Here is a 17,940-nt window from a genome sequence, read left to right as displayed (position 1 = left end):
GACGTTATATCTGCGCTCCTTCATAGTTACTGACGAGCACTCATACACGGTTACATCAGGGCATTCGTTGGAAAGAATTAACGATGTAGCAGGATCAAGATCACATGAGTACGTGTATCACCAGCACCACATGCCGTGTGACGTGGGCACCGTCCAGACTCTGTCGCGCACGCGATCCGGCAGACACGCGGAAACATTCACACTAATTGACAGTAAAAGCGTTGTTATGCGGTAGTTGAAGAGAGTATATTTGGGCTCGAGCATGTTCTGGGAACTGTACTATCCACCCTCTAAGATAGGCTGCGTGGGCCTACTCCATATCATCTTTCCAGCTAACCACTTGCGCGAAACGAAGTAAAGCTTTGATGCTTTACTGGACCTTCTTGAGCTCAACGTCGCTATGGGATGTGGTTAGCCAACGACGCCTTGGTGCTGACAAACAGCAGTCATCTCCCGGGTCAACTTACAAGATGAGGTCGGCGTTGGGGGGAATGTGGCCGGTGAAGCCGCTGTTGGGGAACATAATTAGCATCAATTGGTCGTCATGGTAGCAACAGATGCCTGGCATGGCCCTGGGCACCGTTGATGGTGAGTATTGCTTACCGCTCGCCATAAGCGAAGTCACTGCAAAACACACGTTAGCCAAGTTCATTGTCTTGCCGTACGCTGTACAAAGCCATTCCTCCACTGAGGACTGTAGGACAGATGTTTCTTACCTGGTGATGTCGAGAGTAGCCTTCTCGCCGACGTTCATCTGAGTGACACCCTCATCCCAGCCTGCATTCATGCGTCAGTAAGCATCCAATTCCGCATCACCAGCATCGTGTATGTATTCGAAGAAGCCCGAGGAGGAGAGGAAGGGAGGGAGAACGTAGGTAAGCGTCTCGGTGCAGACATACCCTTGATGACCTGGCCGACACCAATTCTGGTGACAAAGTCGCCGCGGCCGACCGAGGAGTCGAACCTGGCAATTGAGCACTCGTTAGCATAACATGCGAGGGAACAGAGACGGGCGGGGTGGAGGGGTTGTTTGCTCACTTCTTGCCCTTGTTGTCGGGCTGGGAGGTATCCTTGAGGAAGCCAGTGTACTCAATGGTGACAGTCTGGCCGGGCTTGGGGATGGCGCCGGAGCCGGACTGGTGAGTCGTCTTGGTAACACCCATTTTGTCGGTTGTGATTTGTGAAGTGATTGAATTGTGTGTTTGTGGTGGTGATGTTGGTGGGAAAGAATTGCAGAGAAGGAAGCTGAGGGAAGCTACTGCTTTAAAGACAAGGGCAGCAAAAGCAGGTAGAGGGAATCCAAGTGGGGTTGACAGAGGATGGAGGGGTAAAATCGCAGAGGGCAATGGTCCAGTAGTTTGGAGGGGGCAGAATGCAGCCTGGCGCTCTACATAGTTTCGTCACCTTGCGATGGGAAGGAGCACCTTATGGTACCTTACGGTGAGGCAAGGACCACCCAATGTATCTATGTCATGTATCTATCTACCTTACATCCTACCTAGGTTTACCGGTACTGAGAAACGAGGGGATATCGAACCGAACCAGGCATTGCGACAAGCAGAGGAACGGGGGGGAGGTCGACTCGCGCGCATCGCCTCGAATTGCGGTTGCGTCGGTGAGGTGCTCAAACCAAATGGAAGGGAAAAAAGGTACTTGCCGCCCCAGCCAAGGGACCCGATGACGAACCCGGGCTCTTGGTTGCGGAGACTTGTAAACGCTGTAACCTTTTGCCTGTGTCGCGCCGAAAAGTCTACTCCTCGCCTGGGTACCGTTACCAAGAAACAGAGTCCGCCGTGATGGGCGATCCCGAAGCCAAAGGTCCCCGCCCAGCGAGCAGAGGTACCTTGCCGACCCCGCCAAACAGCCGGCTGTGCCTTACGTCAGGGCGGCCTGTCAGAACAGTAGGCGCGGGCGGCAGCGGACAGTTCCTCAACACCCTCAACCACCAGAGTTTAACCTCGAGCGTCCAACAACTCCCGGTCGTCCTCGCTTCACCTTGCGCGTAACCTTTCCGAGGTTCCTGACCTAGGTAAAGTACCCGGCCAAGGACTGGTTGAATGCTTGTGCGCGTGTACCTGCAAGAAGCTTTGTGTGTTTGTATCAGCGCAACACAGCACTGGGGATACCTTTCACTACATGCTCAAAATAATGATTAGAAAATCACACAAAAAGTTGGCAACGGCTACCGCAACTCTCCCACGCACCCCTGGCAATCATACCAAAGGTCAACAGTTCACCCACGCGGTGGCTTGCGTCGATACGTCAACCTTATCCGTGTTGCTCACCTTCAAGCAAGGTACCTCAGATGCGAGTCACATCATCTCACCGCCCAAGCACATACCGTCAATCCGGCTCTCCCACGTCTGGAAAAGCCCCAAACGTAGCTAGCCGTCGAGATTCGGCCGCTCGCGCTGATCCCGCCGCTGAGATCCATGGTTCAGCCGGCTTTCCATCGCTTCTGACTGGTCATCATCACCACCGTCCGCCGTCCTCGCCGCCGCCTACGCAGTATTGCTATTGCGAAACTTGCGTCTCCCCCCGATTTCTCCGCTTCAGTCAAGCCCACCTCCCGTCGTCCCCATTGTCAAAAGGCTGCATCGCGACGTGCGGGAATTGCCCCTCGGGCAGACTAGCGTCCAAGCGCTAATACGTCGTCCTGCAGCGAGCCTGCGAACGAGGGGTTGCGGCTTTGCGGCTTTGCGGCTTGCCCCAGTTCTCACCTCCGGGCCCTGCGTTGCCCCTCCATCCCATCGTGCTATTCGCAGATCAACGCTCGTCCAACCAACCTGGTGTCACTCGCTGCCGCCGCCGCCGCCACTCGTCAACGTCCAAAGCCAGCCTGAGATTTCGTCGTCGGCATCCAACTGCACTCAAGACGTTGTTCGTCAGCATGTCTCTCGGCCACTCGGCCGGTTTGTATACGGTCGTTGGAGTCCACGGCGCCACCCAGCCCTGTCACAAAATGATGGTGGACGTCGAAAATGACAGGAAGCGGATCCCCACTGCGTCTGCCAACCACCTCCATCATATCCCGCGAGAAAAGGCACGTCGCGGGACACGAACGGCAGAAAAAGAAAAGACGAGGTGGATTTCGTCGGCTGGGGCTTTCTCGTGGAGGCGTCAAACTCGACGCAAATGCTCCTTGGTCTTTGGTCTTTGGTCTTGGGCGGCGGGCACACAATGTGACTGCTCATATCCGTCTGCCATATGCATATGCATCTTTGCGGCTTTCGCAATACCGTTCTGGTTATGCTTGCGAAGAGCCCGCCATTCATCGTCGCCAATTTAGGGCCAGGCTGACAGGATCCCGAGCTGCTCCACGGCCTCGCGGCAGAACACTTCCTGCAGACCCGGTCCCGAGCAGTCGTCAAGGTGAGAAGACAGAAAGAGTCCATGCATTGCAGAAAGCAAGCCGGATGAAGTTTCCAGGGCAGCGAATTCTCGCCAATGACTGCTTTCGCAAGCCGTGTAATGGATGCTGGACACGGCGGCTGCAGCTCCGACAAGGTATATATCTTCATGCTTCCCAATACCGTCCGATCTGCACATTGTTTGCTCCTTCTTCGCATCAAGCCGGTGCACCATGATCGAATGCAGCGGGTTTTTTTATGATCGAGAGACGAATGACATGTATTTCTGTCACGCGTCACATGATCCTGATGAACTGCTCAATACATCAATAACCACAGCTTGCCCACAAACCTGAAATGCCATAAAGGGCGTCGACAGAGCACCGTGAGCAGTCAGAAGCGTATCTGTTCTCATTGTCACGGTTGGCACATGGCAGTCGTTGACTCTTTGTCGACGTGAAGGCAATGAGGCTCCGGTAGTCTTTGAAATGACACTCGGCCGGGCAGGTACCGGCACTACGGTCTGAGCCGACCTGCCGTCCGCTCCGTCAATCTCCACACCTACCGGAGGCTCCGGCGTATGCCACCTTCCTCTCGGTGCCGGCTCTCTGACGAATCGGCCATGGCATCCGTTGGCGCCTCGAATTCAGAGTGCATACCATACCTGACACGAGCGTCGCAAGATGTAGAGTGCCCAACGAACACTATGAGATGATGAGATCCCTACCCCTGGAATCCTCGATGCCACAGGCTGAACAGAGCGTCGCAGAAGAAATCAGTGGCCTGGCCGAGTACGAAATCATCGCACGTAGGCGACAGGGAAACACGTGGCTGAAGCGTCCGGTGCCACAGCAGCCCTCTGGATGAGCCTGCAACGGAATCCCTCATTCCCATCACATTCCATCATCGTACTCTGCTGTCATTTTGAAACACACAGTTAGAGCCGTGTTGGCTTTTAGCCAGTGTTGGGGATGAGGCTGCCGCAGAGTTCATCCCGACATCTCAAACATGACACCTGTGCAGCATCACCCGCGAGTCGACTCTGCGGTGCTTCGCGGGCGGGAGCACGTGCAGAAAGATACGAGACGAAGACTCGATACGTGAGAATGCCTGGGTCGTCATGTTAGTCCTGATCTCATGTCAAGTCAATCTTACCTGGGGCTGCATCAGATTCCCGTGAATTCTGCGAACGGCTGCGGCGCACACCCCAGAGACATGGCCAAACACCCGTGAGGATCATAATATGGCAAATACAGCGAAGATTTGGCTGCTTGGAACGGAAGACATTGGTCGGTAATATGAAGCTGCAGGCAATAGAATGATCGGCAGGTAAACAACCCCCCCTTTCACTTTTCAGAGGGAGACTGACAAGCACTCCCCAGCACATCTTGAAACACCTTGGAAAATGCTGCAATGGGTCCCAAATTCGATTTTCCAGCTGTCCAGCATGTTACCAGGGTTTCAGGGTGTGTAGCCCACATTCTCAGGTGCGGCAAAGCCTCGGGAGCCTATCCGTAGAGGGAGGGAGAGGGCAGCAGCCGTCAGGTCGCACTAAACAAAGGAGAAGGCGATTTCGAATCGATTTCGAAGCAAGACACAGCGTTGCGTGGGTAGCCGAGACGCTGGAGGTGACGAAGGGGTCTCGAACTCTTGATGCCGTGGTCATAGCGTCTCCCTGGAAGCCGCCAGGAACTGAAATTCGTCACTTTTGGACTGGAAGCTTTCCCTGGAGATTGGGAATGAGGGCACGTAGCTATTCAAGTTAGCTCGAGAGCCACGCTCACGCCGTGCCTTTAGTACCTGACGCACCAACGATAGCGCATGTCTTGGTGCTATTTTGACTCAGCCCGGTCCGCTCGCTAGCGATGGTGGCACGCGAAGTTGGCAGACACAGTCGATGCCGTTGGAGCGGGAACCGCCACCGGGACTCGGGGGCCGGAGCGGCAGCTTCAGTCTTCAGAGGCGTACCGCGTACGGATACCGTGCCGCCAGTGAAGCAGCAATTGATGTGACTTCATTTCTATGCTTGCTGTGGCTCCCGTCCAATGGCTTCTAGAGTGACGGGTGCCGATGGAACAGACACTCTGGCACGTTGATGACACCGCCGCTTGAAGCTCGACGATGTGACGCGACACAACACGAGACGGGCCGGACGGCAACTTGCGGATAGGCGAGGAATGGGAACGGGACATGGCTGTGGCAGAAGAGCAGAGAGACAAGGCATGCGAGTGCTGCACAGCCTCGATCTCTCGTGTATTCAGGAGCGCTGTTCCACCGACCCTCATTCCCTCCTCTCCTGGCATTGCTTCAGGATTCAATCACTGTCCTGCACCTGTGACGACACTGGGGGAGGACGAGAACTGAACATGGGCCTGGGCACCAGATTCCGAGCCCCGGGCTTGAGTTCCACAGAGTCGCATAGAGCATTCGTGTCACGGCCATCGAAGCCCTTCGAAAGCCAGTACTCCGTCTCGAACAGATGATGGGGCTCTTTTGTGCCGATTAAGTTGTCCCAAGGCTGACGTCTGAGTGTTCCTGCGGTCCTGAGCAAGGAGTCGCGTGTGCAACTCGCGTGTAACTGTAAACAATCCAACTGGCCCGGCATGTATCCCGGTGCGCGAACCCGCAGAGACTGAAAACCAAAGAGAGGGATAAAACAGCAAAAAAGCTTCGATTTTTTCTTGCTTGCTCTTTACCCACGTGGAGAAACACACCATCAATGGACGTTGCAGGGTGATCCTCGATGGCTGATCAGAAAGGGCGAGACCATTCGCTGGGCTTGTGTGCCCCCCAGTGCGTTCTGATCAAAGCTTTGGGTGACTGGCTGATCGGCGGAGACCAACCCCACTTGACGAGTCGCAGAGATATTGACGGCGGCCGGTTTGCCGGTACTGAGACAATAACACCCAGTTAGCAGGTTTCCGCCAGCCCTGCGCAGCTGCGCCCTCGTGCCATCTGTACGAAGACATGGGCATCGAGAAGGTTTTCGACTTGTGCACGAAATCGAGACTCAGTGTTGATGGTATTGATTTTCCCAGAGCCTGGGTCGTTGTGCATCGTCGTCTCGCTAGAGCTCCAAATCTCGTCTGTGGCGTGCGTTGGTGCGGTTATGATTAAAGGCTCAAGCCCACGTCCATCAACGGGACATTCGAGACAAGCTAACGACACCGGCGTCGGCTCCCATTGGGCGCGTGTTCTCAGCCATCCACACTATCGCATGGGGAAGGTGGGAGTCGAGCAGGGATGGCGCCGACGGGAAAGGGACGAGATCAGGACGCTCCAACGGTAGCCCTGCTGGCGAGCGGTACCTCGAATAAGCGGGTATTGGGCCTGTGATCGAGTATCCGCTTTGTACCGCTTCGTCCTATGGCCCGATCGAGGACCAACAACCGCCGCTTGCTGGAACTTGAAAGCGTGCTGAACACAAAGCGCGTGTCGTCGACCCGCCGTTGAGATGCCAATCGAGGCGCACTGGTATGGCGGTTGTATCATTGGCATTCGACTCTGATGAAACGTCGAGAGCGATGAGAGAGTCGAGTTTACTCTCTGTACGATGGTAGTGGTCCAGATTGTCGAATGGTGCCATGCGAATCGGAGTATTGGACGCTACGCGAGTGGTGACTCTGGTGAGGGCTACTTTGTACAGCATTATTGATTCTTGACTGCAGGTGGCGGGCGGCCTGAGCACATCAACTCCCGAGCACGGCAAGCGCAATCTATTATGCTCATAAACATCAATTTAGGCGTGATGCCGGGTTGCAACGGCAGCAACGCAACGTATCTCTACGCCCCGCAATACTGTCAAGTTGGACGACTCTTGACTTTATTCGTACAGTCCCGGCCAAGGAGACAGGTCGAAAGCGTCGCTTGTCAAGTTGTCTGTGTGTCCAGCGTTGCCATGGACCTGGGGACCACCTGCAACCCTAGAGCAGTCACAAGACGTGGGCTGCTAGCGTTGGAGCGTTGCAGGGCGGAGGTTGACGAGGGATTTCCACAAGAGGATGTTGTAAATGCAGATTGCCTCCGATTATCATTTCGTCCGGGTTGGGGTTCTTCCAGGACACATCTGTACATAGTATGCGTACGGTTACCAAGTGTCGTCAATCATACTCGGGTCTCTCGAGGGCAACGATCAACGGCGGGACTCGGTCTGGACTGTCCATCTCGTCAGCTAGCCCCACGGATCCATGTTTGTGCAAAGAATTGGAGGGGGATGATGGATCTGCGCCGTTGGTGGTTCTGAGCTCTGACTCTGGTGTGTTTGTGCTCGTTGGACAGCTGGAGGGCCGATGTGTGCATGCATTGGTGCAGGTTTGTGCAAGGCCACGGAAGGGAACGCGCCTTGGAAAGGTGAGACCAGGGAGGGAATAGCCCGCATTGGCAGTTGCCCACCAGTGACCACGCACCTGCCCAGTCTTTGCAAGTTGCCAGTGGCCCAGAGAAAGTGCCCACTGCGTGACTGTCCACCTGGAAAAGCCTGGAGAAGGAATCTGGGAAGGAGGAGCGCCCCCCAGTCTTGCCCAGTGACCTCCCCCGGCAAGGGTCTGCAGGGGTTGAACGGCGCAAAATTGCCCGTAGCGTCGCATCACCGAGATTTGGCCAATGATCTGCGCTCGCTTGTCAGATTTACCCCTGTTCACCGACCCACCTGGCACGGCCTCGAAGGAGCAACAAGCCCCGGCAGAGGACGAACAGGGCCAAAGTTGACAGCAAGGCCGATGGGAGGACCTTGAAAAGGGACTTGCTTCTTTGCAGAAGTAACCACCCAAAAAGCAAGTATTCAATATTGACGAGGGCGGGCAAGGGCCTGGGTCTCCTCTACCCCACTTTCGACCCACCTCACATCATCTAAAGCTGCGCGGTACGTACCCGGCGGCAACCATTTCTGCCCATTTTTAGCCCGTGCCCCGAAAAAGCTAAGCCCCTCTCTCTCTCCATTTCCTGCGGGCAGCGGCTGCTCACCATCTTGCACATCGTCCGCACCTCAACTTCCAGTGCCGCTCAGCCAGCAGCCAGCTCCAAGCAATGCAACGCGGGCAACAAACCACCGTCTGACGAGTTTGCTTGCCAGCAACGGCTGTGGTGGACTTTGTACGGTACATACAGCACAGCACGGCACGGCACAGCACAGGAACGGTGAGCCTACGTTTTCTCCACACCACCTTGCCTTCCCGCCCTCCTACGGAATGGTGTGCTCTCCAGACCATTACGGTGTGCACTGCAATAAGGCGGACCATGAGTGCCCGGGCTGCTGCTTGCCAGCTTGGTGCTGTACGAATATCGTGTGCGGACTACCGGCGTTGGCCAGTGATCAGGTACGGAGTACCGCACGTTGGAGTCTTGTACTGGCTAGTGACTCGTTCCCCTGGCCGTCGACCTGAGAGCTGACCGTTCCGACCAACAACCACCAGAGTCTAGAACAGGCACACGGACGAGCACGCCATGACAGAGGGACCTCGACGGTAGACCATGACCAGAACAGCAATGTCATTTCGTGAGATTTTCCCACCCGTCCCACCGTGGACGTCCGGCAGTGATGGCGGACAGGGGCAACACATGGTCAACACTCATCAATGCACCGTCGTCAATGTTAGCGTTTTCCGGTGAGAGTCGAGAGTTTGGCTTCCACTTGACTATTCTGGACGACATCGAGTCCAGGGTACTATCAAATAGGGAAACAGATGCGCACGATGCGGCACCGTCCAACAACACAGTCCAAGTCGGTCTCTTGAGTCTAAAAGTCGGAGAGGCCAGTCTGTTTGCCAAAAATAATACAACACGTTCACGTCTGCAAGATTCGGGGGGAGGGAGATCCCGGGTCTACGCGCTTTGCTCACAATGGGGATCCTCGCCTTGACTAAACAAACCCATTGGTAGAGGCTATACGCCGCAATGCTGCAGAAGTGCAGCGTTCCAGCCGTTTGTTGGGCTGGGACGAGAGTTCAGCCGTGACGGTCGAGTCGCCTTGTCTTTCATCTCGTCTCTGGGCAATCGTCCATTCTACACGAACCCAATCCAACAATTTCGTCCCAGCTCTGTTCAGGGTTGGCTGGTGTATACTGCGTATGCAACGAAGAGGAGAGATGCCTCTCGGACGACAACCCGCCGTCCATGTGCATTGTCAGTGTAGGTGAGGCTTTTACGAGACTCGTCGGTCTCAATCCTCAAAATGGCATCCGTTTGGCTCCAAAGAAGTGTCCGTCAGCCCTCAGGACCCAGTCAGAGTCAGTAAGACCCAGACTGACTTTGCTGTGCCCAGGGGAGTTGCGTAATGGTCGGGCGACGTCGGCTGTCCCTCTCGGTCGTGGGCGCTGACGGGGATGCAATACTTCGTACACTAAGGATACGCATAACTCGTACCGGCTGGGGCTAGCTGGCATAGGAAAGGTACTCGACGGCGGTCTTCAGGTGTGGTGAGAGTAATAAGATGACGGGCCGGAGAGGCACCACAGTCGTCGTACCACACAGGTCAAGCCATGCCGCCTGCGTGTGTGCACAAAGTAAGGACCAGTAATTATTCTTACGAATAGTGTAGGTAGGCAAGTCGTGCACTTGTGCCAGCTGGGCCTTGACTCACCTGCAGGGCCTCATGAAGGGTAGTAGGTAGACTGTTGGTGTAGTGAACTTGCGAAAAAAGGGGGTTGACGCTTGGGGACGACGGGAAGAGGAAAAAATAAAATCGAGCCAAATGTACCTTATCCCGTACCTGAGGTGCACTACTTGTGGACGTCTTAGCTAAGACAAGTACCTTATTGCCCTGGTCACTGCAGGAAAGTACCACACACCCCCTTGCACACCCTCGAGTTTGTGCCTGGACATGTTAATTGCCTTCGCGCAGTACAGCCCAGCAGTGCCCGGCTTGGTTCCTCTGCCATTCCAGCAGCCAGCAGCCAGCTCCCGTCCCTTCTCCCCCCTTCAGCACCGCGATCAACCTGGACCAAGGTACCTGTGTACGGAGTACGAGGATCAGGTACTTACCCACGAGTGTCCTTCACACGTAAAATAGCCGATAAGATACCTTGGACTTCGTACCCGCCATCCCATCACCACCCGCCCGGTCCATGCTGGCCCATCCCATCTCGTCCCCTCCCTCCCTGACGGTCGACCTGAGCCCTCACCACACTCCTCCTGGACTCCTCCCTCTACTCTCGCTCTCTTGGTTCTCTTGGTCTTTCTGCTGCCACCCCCGTCCGTCCTGATCAACCCCCCCGGTCTCTCGTCCCTCGTCCCTTGTCGTGTGTTTCCATCAATCAATCAATCTCCCATCCTTCGCTGCCTCGTCCATCCACATTCCTTCTTGCGTCCCCTTCCATTCCTTTACACCACCCTCGCTTTTTTCTCTCTTCCCTTCCCTTCCCTTTTACTCCTCACGCTCGCTCTCCTCTTGTCGCCCCCACCTCTCTCCCGACCTCGTCTCTTCGACAGTCGAATTTCGACATCCCCTCGCCTCCGTCAAGAATTCATCCGGCGACGTCGAACCTCCTCTCCGATTCTCAACCTGCGCCTCCTCACGCCGTGAAAGGGGTCTTTTTTTGCCGTCGAGCCGATCTAACCGCCCCCCTTATGTGCTTTGGACGCATTTGAAGATCGTCGTCGAGGTTCCGCGCCGACAACCTGCCAGTTTCCCCATGCATTCGACAACGGGAACTGCCATAATCTCAGCCGACGTGACGGATCAATAGACGTCCTCGCCCAATTCAATCCGACGATATCTCGTCGAGTCACTCATTTCACACACCCAAAATCCCAAACGCCATCACGCTCATTGACAATTCCTTGTCAAGTACATTCGTTCTATAACACCCTGACAAAGTGAGTTGCCAAGGAGTCTTGCGAGCATCGAAGCACTTACTAACACGGAATGGAGACCTCCATCTACTAAACACCAATATTGGTATCATTACAATCGCTAAAGACCTTCAATTGAATATACGATAATCGGGAAACGAAACCATGCACGCAAAGACTGCTCTTCTGGCCGCCGCCCTCGGCCTGGCCTCTACTGCCTGCGCCGAACAGGAACGACCCAAGATTTACTTTCCGCGTCACGTTAAACGACAGTTTGTGAACTCGACGAGTACGAGACAAGAGACGTTCCCTCCGGCCCCCGAGAGCACCACTTTCCAGTCCACCGCATCGGCCTCCATCAGCTCGACATTTGGTGACATCCTCACCAGCCTTTCGGACTCCCTCTTTGGCTCATCGTCGACCGTTCCCACGCCGTTGCCGACTTCCACAATCTCCTCGGCCCCCGAATCCGCACCCCCGACGACAATCTCCACCACAGTCTCGACCCTCCCCGATGGGAGAGTGACGACTGTGATCATTTCGAGCACCGTCATCTTCGACCCGACAGAGACGACTGAGACGACAAGCTCCGCCGTGCCCACATCTACTCTGCCCCCGGTTACCGTTCTGCCGACGACCAGCGAAACCTCGACAGTATCCAGCGAAGCCGCCTCCACCTCGCAGGCTGCCGCAACCACCCAGCCCACAGCGACGACCCCCGAGACCACCACTGCCGCCGTTCAGTCGAGCGCCGCCGCGACCTCTTCCGAGGCTGCTCAATCCTCCGCGGCCGCGACCACCGCTGTCGAGTCCGTTCAGACGTCTGCTGCTGCCAGCACCTCCGAGGCCGCTCAGTCATCTGCTGCCGCCACCACTTCCGAGGCTGCCCAGTCTTCTGCTGCTGCGACCACCTCTGAAGCCGCTCAGTCATCTGCGCAGGCTTCCACCACGGAGGCCGTTCAATCCTCGGCAGCTGCCACCTCTGCCCAGGCAACCACTACCGCCGAGGCGTCGTCTGCCGTGCCTACCACCGAGGCCGTCCCTAGCTCCGCTGCTCCCACAAACGTCGAGGTCACCAACTCGACCGCTGAGGCCGTTTCTTCGACGCAAGCTGCCACGAGCGCTCAGGCTGCATCGAGCGAGGCTACCACGGCCGCATCTTCATCTGGTATCCTCCTGGCTCCCACCGGCGTCGTGTCCGAGACTTCCAGCACCCAGGCTACCACCTCTGCCGAGCAAGCTCAGCGTTCTTCAGTGGCTGCGAACCCCGAGACTACCAGCGCGGTTCCCAACGTCAACGCGACCGAGCCCGTCGTTTCGTCATCCCAGAGCTCCGTCGTCCTTCCCGTTGAGACCACCACTTCTGCCGCCGTTCAGGTGACCTCTGGTGCCTCCACTGAGACCACATCTGCCGCCGTCTCTGAGAGCAGCAAGCCCACCAACCCGCTGGACCCCATTGTCTCCTTCGTCTCCAGCCAGGTTGCCGTTCCCACGAACCTCACCGAGCCTATCGCCAACGCGACGTCGTCCGAGGCCCCTGTTGCCTCGACGTCCGATGTTGTCATCCCAACGCCTACGGCGCTCCCGGCACCCACGGACCCGACCTCGACGAGACTTCCCATCCCGACTGAGCCTGTTGCCAACGTCACCTCCTCCGCTGAGGCCTCTGCCGTGCCCACCACCTCGCTCCCGGCACCCACTGAGCCCGTCGCGAACGCCACGACCTCTGTTGAGATCTCTACCGAGCCCACCAGCAGCAGCCTCCCCGTTGTGAGCAGCGAGCCCGCCGTCAACATCACCTCCTCCACCGAGGTCCCCGTGTCTGTCTCCACGACCGCTCTGCCCGCTTCCGATGTTGTCAACGCCACCTCGACCGAGGTCCCCGCCGGACAGACTACCACCAGCGCTCCGGTCACCATCACTGACAGCACTGCCATCTCTGTGCCGACGACCACGGCTACCGGCTCTGTCGAGATCCCCGTGAACACTACCTCTACTGAGACCTTCCCGACTACCACGCAGCTTCCGACCTTGTCTCAGCTGCCTACGGCTTCCACCACCATCAGCAACTCGACTCAGACGGACAGCTTGACTGTGGCACCCACGGTAACACCTTCCACCCTCTCGTCGACCTCCGTCGCCAACGAGACCGCCACGGCCACCAACGTCGTCCCCACTACTACTGAGTCTCTGACTACTGAGCCTGCCGCGACCACCACTCTTCCCGTGAACACCACTGTTCTCTCGGAGACCTTGATCGAGACCACGCCTACTGTCACTGTGCCGCCGCCTACGACGACTCCCATCATCACGAGCATCCCTGCCACGGCCACCATCACTGACTCGGAGTCTTGGTTGCCCAGCACCATCATTGTCGAGCAGTCCACTTCGCTCAGCACGCCCACAGAGGCCCTTGCCCCGACGTCGACCATTCCCCTGCCCTCTGACCTTCCCAAGGTCATTAGCGGCCCGGACCCGAACGTCGCGCAGCCCAAGGACACCATTCTCCTCCAGATTGGTTTCCTGCACGGTGAGAACTACCAGCACGTCAGCAAGAACCCCAACGCTGCTGCTCAGATCTTCACCTGCCTGCCCAAGGCTTTGGCCGATGCTGCTGGCCTGGACATTAGCCAGATCCAGATGACCAAGCTCGTCCCTTACGACACGTCCCAGACTCTCGGCTACATCACCACGCTCGCCAAGTTCTACTACCCCAAGAGCATGGTCGACACCCTGCGCATGGACATCAAGATTCCCAACTCGGCCATCTACAACAACCCCGATCAGCTTGTCTACAACCTCACTCAGAATATCAACCCTGCCATTGAGATCATTCCTGGCCAGGAGGATGACGGCACTTCCACGGGCGGAGACGGATCGTCGTCTACCTCCACCCCCAACAACCCCAATGACCCCTTCGGCACCGGTAACGACGGCTCCAACCAGTCTCCCATTCAAAAAGGTACTGCCGCCGCCATCGGTATCGGGGCTGTGGGTGTTGCTGCTGCGTATGGTGCTGCCATGTTCATTATTGCCCGCCGCTACAAGCAGAAGAAGCAGGCCCACCGCCGCGCCAGCTCCCTCACCTCATCCGAGATGCGCTACACTGGTGCTGGCAGCCCGCCCATGATGGGCGGTGCCCTGATGAGCCAGGACTTCTCCAACTACGGAGCCGCCGGTGGCCGCGAAAGCCACGGCAGCGGTCGTACGAGGGGAAGCGGGCCCGGCAACTCCGCTAGGACGGCCTACATCTCGGCCCCCGTTGCCGCTGAGAACTCTCTCGGCTGGAACTGATTGACGACATAGACGCCATTTCCATATCTGTCACCATTTTACGCTTCGATACCCTTCTGGAGGATCCTGTTTGAACAAGATGCTAGGCGGTTGCCCGGTATCCACCGACGGCATTTAGAGAGGGCACGCCCCCTCGGCCACGAGCCCCATCTGCTCGAGAGATTTCTTTCTTTTTTTGTCTTTTTGTCTACAAATACCCTTCTACCGCGGGTCGATCGATGTAGGTCGGCTCGTCGGCACCCTATTATCAAACGCACTCGGCGCCACCGTGTATCCTGCTCCGTCGCGGGCGGACAAGGCTGGTGCGGGTCCATTTTTATTTTTATTTTTTAATATCTTGTATCTGTGTTGAGGATCTATACATGGGGCGAAGAGCTGGATGGTGGGAAGCATCACAATCGCGTCTTTTCACGACATGCGAGGAGTTGGAAAGTGGCTGGGAAAAAACGGCGATACCCTGGGGGAAAGGAATATAGGCCGGGCTTCCTTGTATATTTTTGCAGTCTGAGGCGTGGCCTCTTCACCTCGGTCCTTTTTTCTTCCCCCGGCCTGTCAAGCTGAGATGCCTGTGTGTGTCCGCGCAAGGGCGTTCTCAGACAAGGGGTCCCCTTTTTGCCTGCAATGTCGCAGATACAGCGAATAGAGTAAGAACAAGAGAACGAGAGAACAAAAAAAACAATATTAAAATCACTGCGTCCGAGGGTCCAGCGTGGTAATGTGTGCCGACCTGCGCAGGCTGTAAATAGATACCTAGTCATTAGTCGGTCATCGTATATATCCGTTTGCAGCACTTTGGTTGGTCCGGGGTTAAAACGTGCCGGGTGTATCTTGTTTATTTGATGCCCCGGGGAGTTTATTCTTTTTGCAACCCCCCGTTTTGTCGTCATGCCTCGCTGCTGTCTTTCGGCGAGTACAAGGCGGCATTATTATGTTGTAGTAAGTAAGTGCGGCATGCAGGTCTCACTTGCCTTGTCTATTGGAAATAAACTAACACTCGAGTTCGACATTTAATTCACACTCATCAATCGACACGATAGGGCAAGTCTCGTAGACTGCAGCCAATTGATTCTAAGGTGGTCGGTCGTTACGTAGAATACTTACCAGGAAACCCCACATCGCTAGGTCTAAAGTTGATGCAGCTATTGCTGACTTCGATGTCAGGAACATTTTATCGACAAGGTCACTGGGCCAATCTCACAACAATCGCACATTTTTGCACCAAAACCAATGCATTGAGTATCCTCGCGACTGTTGTCGCCTTCCCAAATTCCATGTGACCGTTGTCACCTCTCATTCATAGCAATAATGCCCTACGACTGTTGTCGTCTATTCCTCCCACGTTGCGTCTATGATGACCTGCGACTGTTGCCGCTCACTCAGCCCTGCGGCGCTTAGCAACCACCAAGTGGTCCTCTTCATTCCTGGGTAATCTGTGCCTTTTCTCGTCTCCCACCACATGCTTATGCGTGCCAGAAACGCGACCAGTGATGATGTTGTGCATGTGCGGCATGGTCTTGGTGACCTGGATATTACTCTGCACATGGAGCATAAAGTATGTGTGACCAACGGCGCCAATCTCCCAGTCGGAACCATTATAGGTTGCCTTGTAATGAGGGGGGAATTCAACACCTCGGCCAGTGAAGAGGCGGATTCTAACCGGTGTCGACTCGTTCCTGTAACACACAGCGGCAATCAGGACGAACGGGACTTGTTCAGAGGACGCGGCCTCAACCTGGAAAGTCTAGATCGAGTCCAACGTCTGCCTTTCGTCGGCGGCCGGGGGGGTACTCGATCCGGATAAAACTCGACGGGCGCACGAGCAGGCGTTTGACCAAATCACCGGATAGCTGGTTGACCACGGCTCGCTTCTGGATCTCATGCCCCAAGTTCAGCGGACCTGACCCCGCCTCTCGTGCGACGCGGATGAAGCTACGATGAGCCTCCTTACCGTCGTCCTCATACACCCACTTCTTTCCTGGTCGCGAGACGGCGTGAACAAACAACAGGCGGGCGGGCTTCTGTCACAGGAGCTGGGACACTTGCTCCGAATGAACGAGCTCCTCAAACGTCGCGGGGCCTGATGTCGGGCGTTGACTCCCTTTCCCACATTCAGTCTCCACCAAATTTCACAGTCTCGCGTGTTGGACTCTCTGAGACACACGGCCCGGAACCCGCGGTCTTTGGTGGAATAGGTCTTTCTGCCGATGATCCGGCCGCTATCCGGCCGCTGAACGCATTTTCAGGATGCCAATTATGTGTTGGCCGTCGTTCTCGCCAAGCACCCCATCAATCATGGCGTGCAGCTGATCGCGCGGGCCACTCATCACAAATACCTCGTCGGATCGAGTAAGGTTAACAATCGCGCCGTGATGGTCAGCGTCCTTTGTCACGCTGAACCCGGTGGTTCCCTATTCCAGACCGACGTCGAGTCAGCCAACGGCGGGCCTGCTCGAGGTCTTGCGCCGACGTCATTTGTTGGTTGAAAATGGTGAGCGGGATCGCTCGCGCCTCTGTTCCCCATCGCCGATGAGATCGTCTGTTTGAATTCTCGACTGCTGACGCGGTCATCGCGGTCTCTCTGTCTCGATGAACCGGAATTTTGCGACGACATTTTCTAGTGGTGTTAGCAAAAGGTCCAGTGAAGAGTTTTGGATACGTACAAAAAGGCGGTTGTGTGTTTGTGTAAAGGCGAAAAAAGACGAATCGGTGAGGTAGCGTGCTTTGTCTTGCCTCCTTGTGAATGGAGAGCAAGGTCCGGCCCCCACTTCGGTGGCCTCCGTGTGTAGTCACCTCGGATCGGTCCGGCCCCATTGTTTCTGACAGCCGCCGACTCGAGCATCCGAGCAGCCGCCGGGTAGACTACGACAAATTCAACTAGGTCACGGGCAACGAAAGCACATTTCACAGGAAAAGTATTCCATAATGGAAATTCAATTCGATTGCACTACCCACCCGGTGAATGCCTACCCACGCCTCCCAGTCGGGGGGCTCACTCATGCCCCTTGGTGTGCTCATCCATGCCTCTCAGCGGGCTCCTGATGCCTTTCAATGCTCATCCCCGCCCCAGTGGGCTCCCCATATGCCCAATGCTCACCTAAGCCTCCGAAAGAATGGATCCATGTCTTCTCACAAGGGGCTTCTCGCAATCGCAGTCCCGGTCAGTGACTCCTCGTCCGCTGACTTGCCGCTCTCTGACTCCTCGCCTTCTGACGTGTCGTCCTCCGTTGTATCGTCTGGTAACGTCTTGTCCGAGGACTTTTTATTCGAATTTTTCTACTTCTTCGTCGTAACTTAAGGTCTGACAACTTCAACGCCGTCGTCAATGCATGCTCACGTTCGTCATCGGTGTAGTCTATCAAATCCCCATAGAATGAGGCCTTTGCGTGTGTGTCTTGCGCCACGGGGGCCACGTTCGTCACGGAAGTCATATCGAAAGCGGAGTCTCTCTGAGCCAGGGGGGCCGGGAGAACTCTCAGCTCTTTGATCCCAGTGGAAAGGCCTCCTTCAG

The 17,940-nt window shown here is 56.1% G+C and overlaps 5 protein-coding genes across 5 annotated transcripts; 1 reads left to right on the top strand and 4 right to left on the bottom strand.

Annotated features, from left to right (window-relative positions):
• Positions 1-370: 370 nt before the first annotated feature.
• CCOS01_15548 (peptidyl-prolyl cis-trans isomerase fkr-3) lies at positions 371-1,163 on the bottom strand (the record flags this gene model as incomplete). The annotated part of the gene is made up of 6 exons (XM_060463687.1): positions 371-398; positions 468-509; positions 604-624; positions 717-777; positions 900-964; positions 1,039-1,163. The coding sequence occupies 6 exons, from the start codon at positions 1,161-1,163 to the stop codon at positions 371-373; spliced, it is 342 nt and encodes a 113-aa protein (XP_060305831.1).
• Positions 1,164-2,792: 1,629 nt separating this feature from the next.
• CCOS01_15547 (uncharacterized protein) lies at positions 2,793-3,765 on the bottom strand (the record flags this gene model as incomplete). The annotated part of the gene is made up of 2 exons (XM_060463686.1): positions 2,793-2,864; positions 3,703-3,765. The coding sequence occupies 2 exons, from the start codon at positions 3,763-3,765 to the stop codon at positions 2,793-2,795; spliced, it is 135 nt and encodes a 44-aa protein (XP_060305830.1).
• A 1,899-nt stretch (positions 3,766-5,664) lies between these two features.
• Positions 5,665-6,842, bottom strand: CCOS01_15546 (uncharacterized protein; the record flags this gene model as incomplete). Its single annotated transcript, XM_060463685.1, has 5 exons — positions 5,665-5,893; positions 6,194-6,236; positions 6,281-6,436; positions 6,519-6,680; positions 6,716-6,842. The coding sequence occupies 5 exons, from the start codon at positions 6,840-6,842 to the stop codon at positions 5,665-5,667; spliced, it is 717 nt and encodes a 238-aa protein (XP_060305829.1).
• A 4,461-nt stretch (positions 6,843-11,303) lies between these two features.
• Positions 11,304-14,432, top strand: CCOS01_15545 (basic proline-rich protein; the record flags this gene model as incomplete). The annotated part of the gene is made up of 1 exon (XM_060463684.1): positions 11,304-14,432. One exon carries the CDS (start codon positions 11,304-11,306, stop codon positions 14,430-14,432), a length of 3,129 nt encoding a protein of 1,042 aa, XP_060305828.1.
• A 1,372-nt stretch (positions 14,433-15,804) lies between these two features.
• CCOS01_15544 (uncharacterized protein) lies at positions 15,805-17,860 on the bottom strand (the record flags this gene model as incomplete). Its single annotated transcript, XM_060463683.1, has 6 exons — positions 15,805-16,173; positions 16,250-16,450; positions 16,715-16,840; positions 17,025-17,046; positions 17,563-17,665; positions 17,767-17,860. 6 exons carry the CDS (start codon positions 17,858-17,860, stop codon positions 15,805-15,807), a joined length of 915 nt encoding a protein of 304 aa, XP_060305827.1.
• Between the last annotated feature and the right edge of the window lie 80 nt (positions 17,861-17,940).

The sequence above is a fragment of the Colletotrichum costaricense genome (assembly GCF_030867565.1).
Source record: "Colletotrichum costaricense strain IMI 309622 chromosome Unknown Scaffold_24.1, whole genome shotgun sequence".
In the NCBI taxonomy this organism is placed as follows: Eukaryota; Fungi; Ascomycota; class Sordariomycetes; order Glomerellales; family Glomerellaceae; genus Colletotrichum; species Colletotrichum costaricense.
This window is presented reverse-complemented; position numbering and strand designations above follow the sequence as displayed.